This window comes from Corvus kubaryi, unplaced genomic scaffold (assembly GCF_017639235.1).
Source record: "Corvus kubaryi isolate FWS band 111438036 unplaced genomic scaffold, C.kubaryi_AGA036_p1.0 65163, whole genome shotgun sequence".
In the NCBI taxonomy this organism is placed as follows: Eukaryota; Metazoa; Chordata; class Aves; order Passeriformes; family Corvidae; genus Corvus; species Corvus kubaryi.
In genome coordinates, this window is record NW_024581806.1 from 1 (window position 1) to 15,469 (window position 15,469).

The 15,469-nt window shown below is 37.4% G+C and overlaps 1 protein-coding gene across 1 annotated transcript in view; it reads right to left on the minus strand.

Annotated features, from left to right (window-relative positions):
• Window positions 1–1,078: 1,078 nt before the first annotated feature.
• Window positions 1,079–15,469, minus strand: part of LOC121673075 (serine/threonine-protein kinase MARK1-like) — a 31,192-nt gene continuing 16,801 nt past the window's right edge. The window contains exons 5-13 of the mRNA XM_042046116.1: window positions 15,063–15,128; window positions 14,037–14,107; window positions 12,987–13,043; window positions 8,942–9,178; window positions 8,734–8,853; window positions 4,556–4,655; window positions 3,839–3,951; window positions 2,472–2,625; window positions 1,079–1,365 (exon numbers count right to left, since the gene is read on the minus strand). Of these exons, the coding sequence (XP_041902050.1) occupies window positions 1,094–1,365; window positions 2,472–2,625; window positions 3,839–3,951; window positions 4,556–4,655; window positions 8,734–8,853; window positions 8,942–9,178; window positions 12,987–13,043; window positions 14,037–14,107; window positions 15,063–15,128 (1,190 nt within the window). The 3' untranslated portion in view covers window positions 1,079–1,093. The remainder of the gene's footprint in view (window positions 1,366–2,471; window positions 2,626–3,838; window positions 3,952–4,555; window positions 4,656–8,733; window positions 8,854–8,941; window positions 9,179–12,986; window positions 13,044–14,036; window positions 14,108–15,062; window positions 15,129–15,469) is intronic.

The following is a 15,469-nucleotide window of genomic DNA, read 5'->3' on the forward strand; positions in this document are numbered from 1 at the left end:
CCCCCCCCCCCCCCCCCCCCCCCCCCCCCCCCCCCCCCACAACAACTCCATTTAAAATTAAAAAAAAAAATATTTAAAGCATATGCAGATGTATTGCAGACACAGCCTACAGAACATTAGGGGTTAAATGAACTTCAGCATTTACTTTACTTTCAGAAAATTCTAGTAGAAATGTACATCATCTTTCCAGAATATCCAAGATGGAAGCACACAGAATCCCAAAGGACAATGAGAACTCCTGTTGCCAGTCTACTGTACTAAAAGATGGCAAGAATTTTTGTATTTAATAGACCATGTCTCCTAAACAGCACAAAATATACTTCAATTTTAAATCATGATTCATGCCGATTTTTTTCTCCCCACATGAACTCTTGCTCCTAAGTAGCTGTTTAAACACCATGCAGTACTTTTTCACTGCGAATCCTGAACACCAATACAACTGCACAGGAATTACCACAAGGCAAAGTAGATGCTTTCACATTAGAAGAGACAGACTCTTATTTGGAACAAAGGTGTTTGAGGCAGTAATATGATAGCAGTTTACAGAACTGTAAGTATCACAACAGAAGCATTAAGAAATTATTCATTTGCTAGTTCAGTTTCTTAATGCAACAGCCAGGCTGTAAATCGTATCATCAGCAGGCACATGCACCAGGGAACAAGTGGGTTGTTCCCCCTCATCTCACCCCATTTCTGAAGTCCAAAATGACATGGTTTCAGAAAACCAAGCAACCAAATTTACAGAGAAAGTTCATCAGAGATATTATATAGGATTAATCAGATGAAATCTCTGATTTAGAAGCCCCTTGACTTCTTTGTAGATAGACAAGCATTAGAAACCAGAAAAAGAGCACTCCATATTGGCTCCATTCTTATGTTCTTTCCTTAAATATACAGTATTTTTCTTGACAGAAACTGAAGTTTGCCCAAGTGCAGACATTCTCATGTTTACTGTTATGTTAGTGTTAGAAAAAGTAAAGTTGTGGGGGGAAGGGCAAGGTTTATTTTAAAAGGCATCTACTGTAGCCTATTTCTGTCTGTCAGTAAAAGTTACCAGAAATAGACTTAGTGGCTTATTCCATACCCATTATGTCTATAGTAACCCTGTGCTGCACATTTTGTTTAAAAAGGGAAAAGTAAATATAACAAGCCAGAAGCACACCCAACTCACACTGGTAACTGCACTTGACTTCTTTCTTTCTGGACCCACAAGTGGACTTGCAGCCATCTCTCCTTTGGATCCCACTGTAGTGCTGCCAAGTTTGCGTGAGACATCCTTGTCCCAGTCTTCTTTCTGTTCACTTTCCACACTATTTGCCTGAGACCTTTTTGTGTATGACACAGCAGGAGGAATCGAGGGGCCAACTGCCAAATAAAAATAGAATTAATAAATATCTAAAAATAATCACTGCATTTTTCTTGGCCAAAGTAGTCTAAATATAATTCCCCGAGTCCAAAAAAAGCATTTGAACAACTCTGACGGCAAACTCAGCACACAGACCAACCTACTAAATCGAGCTGTGACAGCCTGTGTTCTTTCTACCCACTCTCTCTCCACTACCAATTTGCAGTTCAGAATTACTTCCCATTTCACATCAATATGTAAAACCTAGAAGAGCATCTTAATTCTCATTTTAAATCCATGCAATTTGCACCATATTTTGAAAAAAGGAATTAAATGACATTTTCCAAATTTTTTTTAGTACTTTTTACTGGATACCTTTTCCTCTAAATACTATGAAAACCTGTTTTCCCCTGAAAACCCTAGGACTACTTTGTTTACAAGCATGTTTATACTTGGAAAATATCACAATTCTTTTCCTTTCACCATTCTTTAAAGTGTTTTGGAAAAACTCCTCCGTCAGTAGACTTTTACATTCCTTTCAAATAAAATCACATCAGCTAACAATTTTCACATTGGTTACTATTTTTGGGAAAAAAATGCAGAAAACTATAATGTAAATGAGGCAGAGAAAAGGGCGAAACATTTTAGAAATATTTATAGCAATTTGACAGCTGAGGAAAAAAGAATCATCTTTCATTTAATGTTTTAAATATGTACTCCTTTTTGATAGAAGCATTTTCACCTGAAAATGTTTCCTGGATACTTGGTAAAATTGTTGTCTTTTGGAAACAAACAATTTGGCCCCACAACCAAATGTAATGACAAAACAATTGGTTTGCTGCCCTTGAGGTTATCCAGACCAACAGCTGACATTAGTTCCTAACCAGCAAACACCCTCACTGTTCTCATTTAGAAGATAAACCAAGTAACAAATCCAAAGAATTAAACTGGTGAGGTGCATGGATCCAGATTTACCACGGAAGCATTCATACAGAGACACATCACAGACAGCAGGACACATCACACACAGCAAATTCACAGAGTGGGGGCCCTGCCAGCTTCACAAAACACTGCCCATTCCCACTAAGCTGTGTCTGTAAGTTTCCTTGTTGGAACGTTATCCCACCATGATCACTGAACCGCCGCTGCTTCTGGTTGGTGGAGATGCTCCGCTGGACCTTCAGGTGAGCCGGGGACTGCACTGAGCTGTTGTTGAGGTCACTGCTGGGACGAGACCTTTGACCCAAGTTGCTGCTGGACAAGGAATCACCGGCTTCAAACTACAAGAAAAACAGGTTTTCAAATCATAAATGAAATTCAACACTACTGGTACTTTCATGGCATTATAAAGCAAAAAGTTCCAATCAAAGGCTTTTTTTTTAAAATTTAAAATTGCATCCAGAGTTGAATATTCTTCAAGATTAATTTTATCGCTTTATCTGTGTTTAATGTGCTTTAAAAACACATAGCTAAAGCTAAGTAGTTAATGAATGCTCAAAACAAAATTAGAAGAATCTTGACAGAAACAAAAACTGTGCTATTTTAAAACCTAAGCCACAGAATGGCTTTCCCTGCCTTTTTTATTTTAAAGCCCAGGAGCATTCATAGCTCCAGCACAATTTTAAAATGCATTGGACTGAGTCAGAAGGACTAAAAAAGCAAGTACTGACTAAAGGATTCTTTATGGCTTTCAAAACATCTTTATAAGGTCTGCAACTCAGGCACTGATTTGTTCATATCTAAGAAGCGTAAGTTCTATGTAAGAGCAGAGGAAAAGACAAAGATCCTCTTCCAAGCAATTTGAGCCAAAATGATTTTAGACAGATTCCCTCCATGCTCTACCATCACAAGGGAATTCTGGCTCAGAGATGTGAGAAAATTCACTCAAGGATGCACATATCAGATCTACACTTTCTTGGAATTGAAGGAACGCCAACAAAGCAGCAGGAAAAAATAATTTCAAAAAGAAAGCCTTGGTCTCTGATTTCTTGAAAAATCCATGTGGTCCTGAAAGATGTACAGATCCTTCTAAGTTCCAAAACAATCAAGACTTTCTGCCACGAATTTATTAATGACTGCAATGTAGTAACTTATTAAATAATTAAATACACTATAAAACAGTATATAAGTGAGAAAGGATAAACACATTTCTGAGAAATAAAGGATGTCACATCAGAGTAGCCAGAAAAATAACTGCTACTAACTATTTCAGATTTTAACTGAAAATACATGACAAGAAGAAGTCATGGCACTTCAGATTAACAGCCAGCTTTTTAAGAAAGCAATTCAACATATTTACAAGCAAACACAAACATACTTAAGATTTATTTCTTCATATGGGAACTAACAAGATATCCAAGAAGATATGAAAAGGGAAACACATTAATAAGTTATCAAGCACATTAAAAAAAAAAGTTACAAAATAATTAACAAAAACATCATTAAACTCAGCAACATATAAAGGCCAAAACAGAAAATGTAAGCAGCACTTACTTCAGGTGGTTTTCTACCTAGAAGCAGGTAAGTAGCCATGACTTCATCATACTTTTGGTTTACTAAAGATTCATGGATTTCTTCTCTTGAAAAGCCCATTGTGACCATAATGTCTAAAAGTAAAAAGAGCCAGATACATCAGCAGAATAAGTGTTTGGGTTTACTGACAACTTAAGAACAGTGAAAATAGAAAAACAGCTTTATAATTTAAAGTAACTAAGATTCAGCTCAAGCCATTGAGGTTTCTTTCCTGTGCAAAATAGAAAATGCTACAAACTCCTCTCTTCCATTGTTATTTTCATCATAAAAACTGCCAACTACATTATACAATTCTTAACTAACTTACACAATGTTCAATGTCAAACAAATAAATCACTGGCAAATAGAAACTATGAATAGCTACTGGGCCAAAACAGTAACTGCCACTAACCACAGCAGGCAAGAAGTGTTGCCCTCATAACAAAATCTATCTCCTTCAGTCTGTTAAATTCTGTAGTTTTATTTGTCTTCTGCTGTGCTTGTAGATTGATGTCAGCTCAGTGAAGTCACAAAAGCAGTTATAAGGAGGCCATTGTAATGGAATTTCTCATTTAAATAAAAAGAATGTATTTTACTTGTATGATAAGATTGTAGGTCAAATTCAATACGAGTTTAGTTTGGCTTACAAGATAAAATTGCCTGTGTCCATCAGATGCAACATCCTTCTGAAGGTCTTACCTATTCTTTTGGTGTCATTGAAATCTGGTTCAGGCTCAGTATATGGCTTTAGTTCTTCTTCTTCGTGGCCAACATTCATCCACCGATCCTTCATGATTTGCTAAGGAAAGAAAAGAGCTTTAGGACAACATGCCATTTACCACACCCCTTTACATTTGTGTTAGCTTGTCTACTGAAAAACAATTTGAAGTTCATAATAATCTGAATGCTGCTCTTTCCCTCATACCTTTCCTCCTCACATCTTACTCTTCTTTTATCTTTCACATCCTTTTGTTTCCATAAGTTCATTCCTCCTATTTACCCTTCCCAACACAATCCCCGTGTCCCAAAATACCAGCAAAACTACTGGAAGTCTTTCATTTTGTACCCTTCACTTCCACTGTCTCCTTATCTCATTTTGCCCAATGACCAACACTCAAGCCCTACTCTTGGTTAACATCCTAAGATGGTACTGCAATACCAACTCTATCACAATAAAGAGCTCCTTCAAATAATAGCAAAGGATGTGTTAGAAACGAAGGAATATTTCAGGAATGTGCTGATGCTTCCTAAAGTCATTAGTTTGAAGATCATGATGCCAACTGGTCACTTTTTCCTATGGATCTTCTCACTGCACTTGACCTAAATATGTTCACAGTTTGGCTGGAGGGAGAAATGCCTCTTAACTCTCTCTATGCCATGCAGTTATTTACTTCAAAAATTTCTCCTGCCTTCTTTGGAAAATTTCCTTCTCTTGTGGCCTGGATCTTTTTATAGGCCTTCAAGATTGATTGTCTGGAATCCCTAACCATTACAGTTTCTCCTTAAGGGCATATTAAACAGCTAAAATAATTTTCTCTCCTACAGCAACAGGCACACATGTCTCTTCAGGGACAGATGCTAATACTGCTCACTACATGGACACAAGAATGAAACAAGTGCCAGCAAATCAAGTTTCCCACAGCTTCCAAATATGCCTTGCAATCACCAAATTAAGTTACTTCTCACAAAGAGCCAAAGACTCAATTTTCCACTGATATAACCAAATTCTTTGTATGTAGTGCTGCTGCCAAATTACAGACCCCAATAGCTGTACCCCTATGAGAACAATAGAGAACTTTGTGCTAATTAACATTTTGCTGACAATAACACTTAAGGATTTGATCTATGATGGAATTGGTATTTTGGCTTTTGAGTGGGATAAAGAGGAAGGGATTGTGAACACATGCTATACTGCATTTCTGACACACAGAGCATGAGTCTACTTGACAACAGACTTGGGTTACATATTTGTAGCCTTGCAGGAACACAAGAGACTGCCCAAAGAGTACTATGCAGTCTCTGCAATCACAATTTTTTAAAGATACTGCTACATAAACCAGAAGTTTAAGCACAATGAAGTGGATGCCAGAAATCACTAGTCAAATTCTACCTCCTTTTCTTGATCCTTCTTGAATTAACAGGCAAACCTGAAAATCCCCACCTAGTTTTTCACGTCTCTTCAGTAGGTAGATCTAGAGTTCAGTGTAATCCACTCTGTTTCAAGCTGTTAAATATCTACATTTTTGCTAGCTTCTGTCTTTTAAATACATGATCTCAGAAGCACACTGAGTTATTGTACAACTCTTAAACAGGCTCTTACAATCAAGCATTTTGAAGCAACACAAACAATCCAATTCCAGGATCAATACTACATTTGTTTAAGTTCTGCTGGGCTTTCAGTCGGCTGATTAAAGAGCAGCAGCCTTGGTCAGAATATTTAGAAATCTGACCCAAACTGTACTTCTTAAACATCAACCCAAACTAAATTTCAACCAACTAGACATTATTGATGAGTTTTCCCTCAGTTTTTAGGAAAGCTATCTAATAAAAATCTGGTCTGGCTCAAGTCCTGTCTGTGTCAAAATTATTTTATTACATTCTGTAAGCCTAAATCTGCTCTGGAGGAACTTCAGAGCAACACTGTGCAAAAGAATTAAAGACCGGGAGAGAGGGAAAGAGGAATTAGTTGAAATCCTGACAGTTAAGAGATCCACATATTTTCTGACAGTACATTTTTCCCATCTCTTCCTGGGAATATTTACTGGTTTATAACAACATTCTCTTGTTTCCAGAACGTTTCTTCTCAGCTGCAACAATGAAAAAGTCTAGAGGAACCATTTTAATAAAGATTTGCCTGGTTCCTTACCACAGGACAAGTGCTAAGCCTAACCCATATGGTGCTGATCTTGTGTGGATCTCAGCTTTGATGCTGATGTCCCTGACAAACATCCTTTTGGATGGTCTGCCAAAAACATTCATGGGAACTGAGATGATGTATGGTTGGAACTGAGCAAATAATCAGAAGGCAAAGCACAAAAAAAATCCTCCCCATGTAAAATGACATCGTCCTCCCAGTTTTAGAGGCTTCCAATAAATTTATACTTTCATTCTAAACATGTATTTTTAGAAATGTTCAGACAAATTTCTTTCCAAATCACATACCACACTTTCAACAAATGTGATTTCAGGAATATTCCTTTTTAAAAAGATGTTGTGATGTCTATTTCTCTCCCCCTCAGGTTAGCATACTGAAAAATGTCTGTTACCAGTATTTTGGAACTGGCTCAAGACCCTCGATCACAACATTTACTTGCTCTCTTCCACACAATCTGACAACCTTGTCCTTTCAGTGAGGCTGCTATCCAATACCTCTCTCCAGGGACAGGAAGGAGAGACCTGGACAACACTACAATGTCTAGAATGAAAGTGAAATTAGATTGGAAGAGAAACTGCTGAAAACCCAGAGGAAAATTCAATAAAAGAAAAAACTATTTCCCTAAAACCAAAACATGACACAGGTAAACAGTATTCTGTGAAGTGACTACACTCTTACCGTTATGTCCTTTAGACAGTAATCACAGAGCATAATGAGCACATATCAGTAAAGTAGAAGCCATCATTCACCACTCTCATCAGCACAGACTTTATTCAACTTAGAACTATTTATAAAAAGTCATAAACCAGCATCAGCTTGGAATGAGCTGCATGCAGACAGAGCTCAGCAAGTGCATGCTTCTTTGCACAGGTATCATCCATGCCAGGAAGCATAAGTCATGCCACTACAAATAAAAAGCTGCTTAAATGGGATTTATTCTCTGGAACACCATCCACTGCTGCACAAGTATGTGTAGAAAGATGAAACAAAAGTCACTAGTGATTAATTCATGCAAATACTATTTTAGAAGTATTCTATTTGTCTTCTGCTCTACTTTCATCTCTATGGTAAGTAGATGTTATTTTAAAAAATCTCTCCCTGTTAAAGAATTCACAAAATAGAACCAAGCAGCTTTTGGAGTGAACTCTACACCAATTATTTGTTAAAATATCAGCTATGCAGCAAATACAATTCAATCCATCAATCTCAAACAAAACAGCCCCTTTAAAAACACTGAACCTTTTAAACACCTTACAAGTTATGCACAGATATTCTCTCCATCCCATGAAAATAAAACCTAATTTACTAACAACAACAACAATCAGAACTCATTAGAAATCCTCAAAACAGATTTCACCTGAGGAACACATCAGGAATTTTTTTTTTAATATATATATATATATAAACTTTCCAGCTACTCAGAAACAAAACTACCAGAAGAGGGAGAAGAAACGATTGAAGAGAAATAACTAGCCGTTATTATCATATCATTCACAGAGTTCTTAGTGTTTACATGTTTTATGGCACTAATAAGACAAACAAAAAACTCCACAGTTTTCCATCAGTTACTCTTCTTGTACTGATCATTTTTAAGAAGTCATGAAAACAGTAAGTCAAAAAAGCTTATGGTACTGCCTGCTGCTGGTCTTGTTTCTCCAAAAAAAACCTCCAGGAAGATATTTACAATCTTGTTCTGCTTTCCACAGGTTTTGAACTAGCTCCATTATCTGACTGAAACAAGTGGGAACAGTTTGCACTTGGAAATGCTCTTAATTTAGTTGTTAGTCAGCTGCAATTAAGGTTAGATTTTCATTGATTAACACTTTATTTTCAAGCTGCACTGTTTCTGGGGCATTTCCTCCTTTTTTTTTTTAACAAGACTTTTGGGCCCTTAAAACAGGAAGAAAGTATCCATCTTGAAAAATTTAGAATTCTCAAGCAACTGTTGTATTTTATTCTTTCTTAATCTGAACCCCCTTGTTTCAAAACCAAAATGACTTACTTCCAAGCTGCCTCGTTTGATTGGATTCAGTACTAGTAGCTTCTTCAGTAGATTTTCACAGTCTGTGGACATGTAGAATGGAATGCGGTACTTCCCCCTCAGTACTCGCTCCCTCAGTTCCTGTAAAATAAGAGTTTTAAAGGTGAGCTCCTGATGACACAGAAGATTGAAACCCAGCAAAAGCCAAGCTTTCATACTGTAACTGTACCTTTAGATTCTGCCCATCAAATGGCAGTGATCCGCTCACTAGTGTGTACAAAATCACCCCAAGGCTCCACACATCCACTTCAGGGCCATCATATTTCTTTCCTTGGAAAAGTTCAGGAGCCGCGTAAGGTGGGCTGCCACAAAACGTGTCCAGTTTATTACCAACTGTGAATTCGTTACTAAACCCAAAGTCGGCGATTTTAATGTTCATATCTGAATCAAGTAGAAGGTTTTCTGCCTAAGAGGAAAATGAAAGAGGAAGAGGACAATTTTTGTATCCAAGTATAAATACATATATAGTACAATGTATCATTCATCAATGAATACAAGTATTTTTTTCTAAAATGGTTCATTTTTTTCTAGAATGGTTCATTCTGCCTCTTTCTTGCAAAATAAAAGAACCTAATTCCCCCTAGTACATTACAAGTACTGAAAATCAGCAGTGTTTACTCAAGAAAATCTAACTGTTAAATGCAGCTAAACAAACTTAAAAGTCAGCTAGTGAATCAACTATGAACATTTTCTTTTCTGGAAGAAATAACTTCCTTCAGCTTTAGAATGAAGTAGCTAGACATCTCAGACAGCAGTTTCAGCTTGTGACAAGGTTCATGCCAATTTCTCATGCCAAGGAGAGTAAATCTAATCCTAGACATCATCTATCATTTTGGTGGAGTAAATGTTAACAGGAATTTAAGACTTTAGAAGAAGATACCTTCTGCTTTTAAGATTAAATACTTCAAGGTACATGCTGTATCTTAGCGTTCTGTACCAAAAAATCCTGTCCCTTTTATTATTAGTGTTTGCTTCAGCAACAGCAACACCACGGTGTTAACACTTAAGTATTTAATTCTTTTCACACACAATGTCTTCAATACATCTACGATTAATGCCTGTGTATCAATCATGTAAATGCAATCCATCACACACAGAGATGCAAGTGTACAGGTACCTGGACAGTCAGTGAACAGTACCTTATATTTAGTACCACAGGTAGGAAAGAAGATTAAAACGGTGAAGTTACAGAAATACTAATAAATTATTGGGGGAATAAAGTGATTTCTCAAAATGCAAGGATACTCTGCAAGGAGTGCAGCAGAACTGGGCAATGTTTATTTATCTAACTGGGTCCCAGCTCCTGATCTGAACATTAGCAACACAGGATAGCACCAAGCAGTGCAGGAATCCTACTTTTTCAACACGAGGACAGATATTAACCAGAGTAGAGGGTTCACCTTATAGCCAAGCAATTTTATAGCAAACAGACATCTCTCATCACATGCTGTGCTCAGAGTTGAGCCCAGAATATATAAAAATGTCTTAGCTCACAATCAGAGAAGCAGCAATCTAATTGTCAGCTGATTTGATTTAAAGGGTAAACACAATTTTATCTGTGTTTGTTTGGGTTTATTTTTAATAATTTCACTTACACTCAGTGAACAGAACAGGAGACAACGAACTACCAGTATATCAACCCAATAGCTGCACAACAGAATTTAGTCTTTATCAGGAGTTAAATACAGACCATTTTTACAAACTCTATCCTGGAAAATATTTTATTCTTCCAATTCATGACCTGTAATCCCAGCTGGTTCCAGCTGATGTGCCTGCAGACAGACTCACAGAGCTGTTTTCCAGATCTGACAGCCTTCTACACTACTGCACAAAGACTTCATTTTCCTTGTGGTGAAAACAGTACTGTCAGTGCAGCTGGTCTGTGATTACAATAGCCCTCCTAGTTCAACAGTACTCTGCAACCCAAGTACCCCATGCTTTTAGGTTCCTTACTTCAAACAAAAACACCAGAAGACCTTTTTAATATGCCAAATAGAAAGACTATGCTCTTGTTGATTACACGTTCAGAGCAAAAAGTATGAACTGAAAAGATAAGTTCTGTGCATCACAGGATAAGCAAAGTTGGAATTGGTTATAGCCCCTTCTGCACAAGCTTAATAATCACAAAATTAAAAGGAGATAGTTTAAGTACCCATGGGCTTTGTGCTCCCTCCTCTTCTACCAGAATAGCCTGGACAAACCTGCATATTTTCTTACACATCTCCCCAGTTTAGTCTGAAATAACTTGTAAATGATAGAGTTTACCCTGTTATTAAAGCCAAAAAGTCTTATCAAAAATATCCAAAATGTGCTAAATCTCTGCCTTGTTGTGCTGCAATATCAATTGCTCAATGCGCTGATACCATGGAGAGCCAACAGAAGCAGATGAGAATGCAGACACCACTTTAAAGTTGCTTTTTCCTTATCTGCAGCTCCATGAGAAGAGTTTTAAGGGAGACAGAGATGTCACATCACTTGGAAAGAAGAGATGAAGAAAGAACGCCTCCTCAAAGCCACAAATATAGCCTTTTTTCCTTTGGAAAATGTATTTTTCATTGGCTAGGCTGACTGGCTCTCAATCACACCTTGCTCTGAACTTTTCAAATGAGTCTAGTATAACTCCAGCCAAGAGAAGACAGAAAAAAAATCAAATAAAAGTTATTTCGGAGCCTGCCTGCCTGTCTTGCAAATAGGAAGGAGATCAGCAGCAGACTCCTCGTGGCAGGTAGTTCCTGTGTGAATGCTGCAAAGCTGTTTTGCACAGGCTTGGGAGCATGGCCTGTGAGCCCTGTGGCCTGTGAGCTCTGTGTGCGCTACGGAACTAAGAAATGGAGGAGAGGTGGAGGCTCTAAGGAGCTCTGGGAGAAAGAGGAAGATGCAGGATGCTGAGTAACTGCAGGGGTTAATGCAGCAAGATTCAGTCACACAGCTGGGCTGAAGGAGCCAGAGCTAGATAAGCAGGAGGAGGTGGCTGGCTCCCTACTCCCAGCCGAGTGTGGGACTGAGAGAACCAGTGAAAGAGGCTTGTCCTGGCTGGCCAAGAGGTCACTGGGTGCAGCCTTCTGCAAAGCTGAACAGCAGTGGCTGCAGTAAGCTCCAGGGAGCTTGACAAAACATTCACAGGCTCCAAACCATCAGGCAAGATATGGAGGAGTTTTATTTAATCAAGAATTCAGTGAGATCTAACCCTTTCCTTCCTTGCATTCTGACTTCAGAGTGCTGGGCAGGCACCTCCACCACCAGATGACAACAGTCCCGGGGCAGGGACGACTCAGCAGAAAAGGATGTATTTATTATCCATCCTCATGTACACACGCAGGAGCTGGCAGATTGACAGGAAGCAGGGAATAGATTTGTAAGAATGAGGTTGAGAGAATGCTGCAGTGCATTATCAGATAAGACAAAAGATACTGGTGAAAAAAAAAAAGCCTTAGGAATTATTTAACCTCAGCTTTTCACAAGTATTTAGATACATTAGTAAGAAAGAACCTACAACAGTGTTTTCTTTGTAAATGTACAGAGACATCAAAGCAACAGCACAAGACAGCTTTCAAGCAGGTGAAGATCTTGTCCAAGTCCCATGATACCTAAACCTGGCATGAAGACAACTTCAGGCTGAAGCCCTAGGCTGTACCTGCATTTGCTGAACTCTTAATATGGTCTGGTTGTTTACACAGATAGATTACTAAAAAGGATAAAAAAAAAAAAAAAAAAAAAAGAAATTCAACTAACTTCTGTTTACCCTTAATTTTTTTTTCCTGCCCAAATTAAACACTAAACCAGAAACTCAAACAGATTAAATCTTAACATATTTCTAATAGATCACTAAGGAAAGACTATTTTTTTAATATCCTTGCAATATACTTTAACTGAAAATATTTTAATTAAGTAGTACTGACTGGTATAAATTGATCTTCTGCAGTTTCACTGTGCTAGATACCAGCACGACAGCAGGTATAACTCTTTGGAGAGCATGTCTTTTTCTTAAAGCCAAAACTGGAATCAAAGTAACACATGTTCTATTCTTGTCTTTCCCCTGTTCCAAGAGGCAAGCTACATTATTTTTGTGCTTCAGGAAATTGAGAATAAAATACAAGTGATAGTTCCCTCGTTCACATGTTTGAGGCAGACACAGGCAGTGGAAAGGACTAATATACAGAATGAAATTAAGTCTGTATGATAGGGAGCAAAAAGTAAAATAAGTAACAACCTACCTTAAGATCACGATGAACTATGCATTTTTGATGACAGTACTGTACAGCAGACACAATCTGAAACACCAAGATGATCAGTGAAATATTTTATTTCAACTTCAGTATGAGTTTTTGCATATAATTTAATAATTTTCTTTCCTGATATGATTCACTAAAACGTAAGAAATTAATAAATAAAGCGTTTATCTTAAAAAATATTCATCTAAGTTTCTTTCATTAAAGCTTAAATACTAAAACTGGAAAGTCCCTATAAGCAGCTCATTTTCCTACTAAAAAGAAGTTTAATACATACCCCTCGAGGTAATTGGAGAAACATTTTTTTAAACGACAATCACCCAATCGCAATAATTATTGAAAGGAAATCAATCCACCCTTCAACCCAGTAGCCAGACACATCATCTCAGATTTTATCTTCTACAGTATCAACTGCCTATCTTCGCAGTTCATCCCTAGCAGAACAATTCATTCAACATTTTCATGTCTTTCACATATACATCAAAAAACAAGTCTGAAACATCAAGTTAAGAGCAGTTTCTTTAAATGTTAATTATATAACTTAATTCTGAGAAACACCAAACTTGATATATTTATCTGATCAAAGCTTTTCCAAAACAATCACTAATACCAGGGTAAGAAAAGGATTAAGGTGAGAAATTCTGTAAAAAGAATAGAAAAGCCTATTACAGAATAGCCTTCCTACAAAACAGTGTGACATGAACACAGCAGTACCTGTCATCATATCAACAGCTCTAGATAGAACAGCTGTAAAATTCTAATATATGCAGAAAAGGATTTAAACCTGAAGTGAGTCACAATAAAAAAAGTGACTCTTAGAAACATTGACTAGAAGTAAATGTAAAATAATCTTACTATTTTTAGACAGTATATAGGAAGCAGACACTTATCTTCTGGGATTTTTTTTCCACTGTGGCTTCAATAAACACTATCAAAACAATTTTTTTTTTTTAAGTAAAAGAAGTTTGCTCACACTCATGTCTATCTGAAAACAACATAAACAGAAATAAAAGAATGAATATACTAATTCCGTACCTGCCTGAATTTTGAACGAGCCTCTTTCTCTTTCATTCTTCCATGTGCAACTAGGTAGTCAAACACTTCTCCTGATCATGACAAGGACAAAACATTAGTATTAATTTTTTTGACTATCACACACAATCAAAACATGCTTGAGAGCAACACACACCCCACGCTCCCCCCTTCTTGAAGAGAAAGGAAATACAAGCAGCCAAGAAAAATTCCTTTTGACTTTTTGCATTGGATTTCATTCAGACAAATAATAACAAAGAAGTAAAAATGGAACCCTTCATACTAAGGCTTCTTCAATTTTTAAAATAAATTCACTTAACCACTGTGAAACACACAAAATCCATCATGAAAAATATTGATATTGTGTGTAAGACACACTAGGAATCAGGCAACTTATGCACCAGATTTGTTTTGCGCGTCTCTAGTGGCTTCACTTAACATCATTTATATTATTTCTGTTTATTCCTTCTTGTTCTCTTTCTGATAAAGCTGCTCAAATGCCTTTCAGATCCTCATCTTTGCACTGTCTGTCAGCAGCCTTTCCTAGCTGGTCACTGGCGCTGTGCTGGATTCTCTTCCCACATTCAAACCTTTCCCATTCAGATGCTAAGCAGTTTCTCAAGCAGGCACTCACTATCCCTTCTCACTATGAGCCTGCTGGTTCCCCTTCCTGTGTTACTTATTCCCATCCCCGGATCTGCCTCTCCAAGTGCTTTGGCACACATTTGCAAGATAAAATGAGGCACCACTGCTCGCCTAGATATAGCGGATAAATACCGAGTTGAGAGTTTTTGCCAGAATCAGTGCCAGATTATCTCCTGATACTGCAGCAGGAACCTCAGAATGGGAACTACCCTTCAGCACAAACCTAAGAGGTTACTTAACAGAATCAAGAAATCCTGCCCTGGGAGGTCTGCTGGGACTGCTCTGAAGGCCAGATTGCAATAACCCATTAAATCCTTAAAGCGTTTCTAGGCATGTCACTAGCATTTCAGTTTATCCTTAACACGCATTTCAGAATCCACTTACCCCCACTGGCATATTCCATTACCAAATACAACGTCTTTTCAGTCTCAATAACTTCAAATAATTTTACTGCAAGAAAAATGAATGAGAGAGAGATTGCAGCCAGGAGTAAAAGCACAGCACAAACAAACAATTATACTCATGGAATGAGTATAATTTATGGTCAGTGATAACACTAGATCATACAGAGACCTTTAGGTTAGCATTCTTTTGAGGGGAAAAAAGACCAAAATTAATTTCTAAATCACAGTTGATAATAAAGCATATTAATTCACAATTTTCTCAGACGTTTATGCACACTGTACAAACAAGTTCATGCTGAAATTAGTGTTTAATTTGACGCAGACTTCTTTAAGATCATACAAACCTCCCCTGTTTTGCTAGTAAACTGCTCACAGTCAGAAATCTGA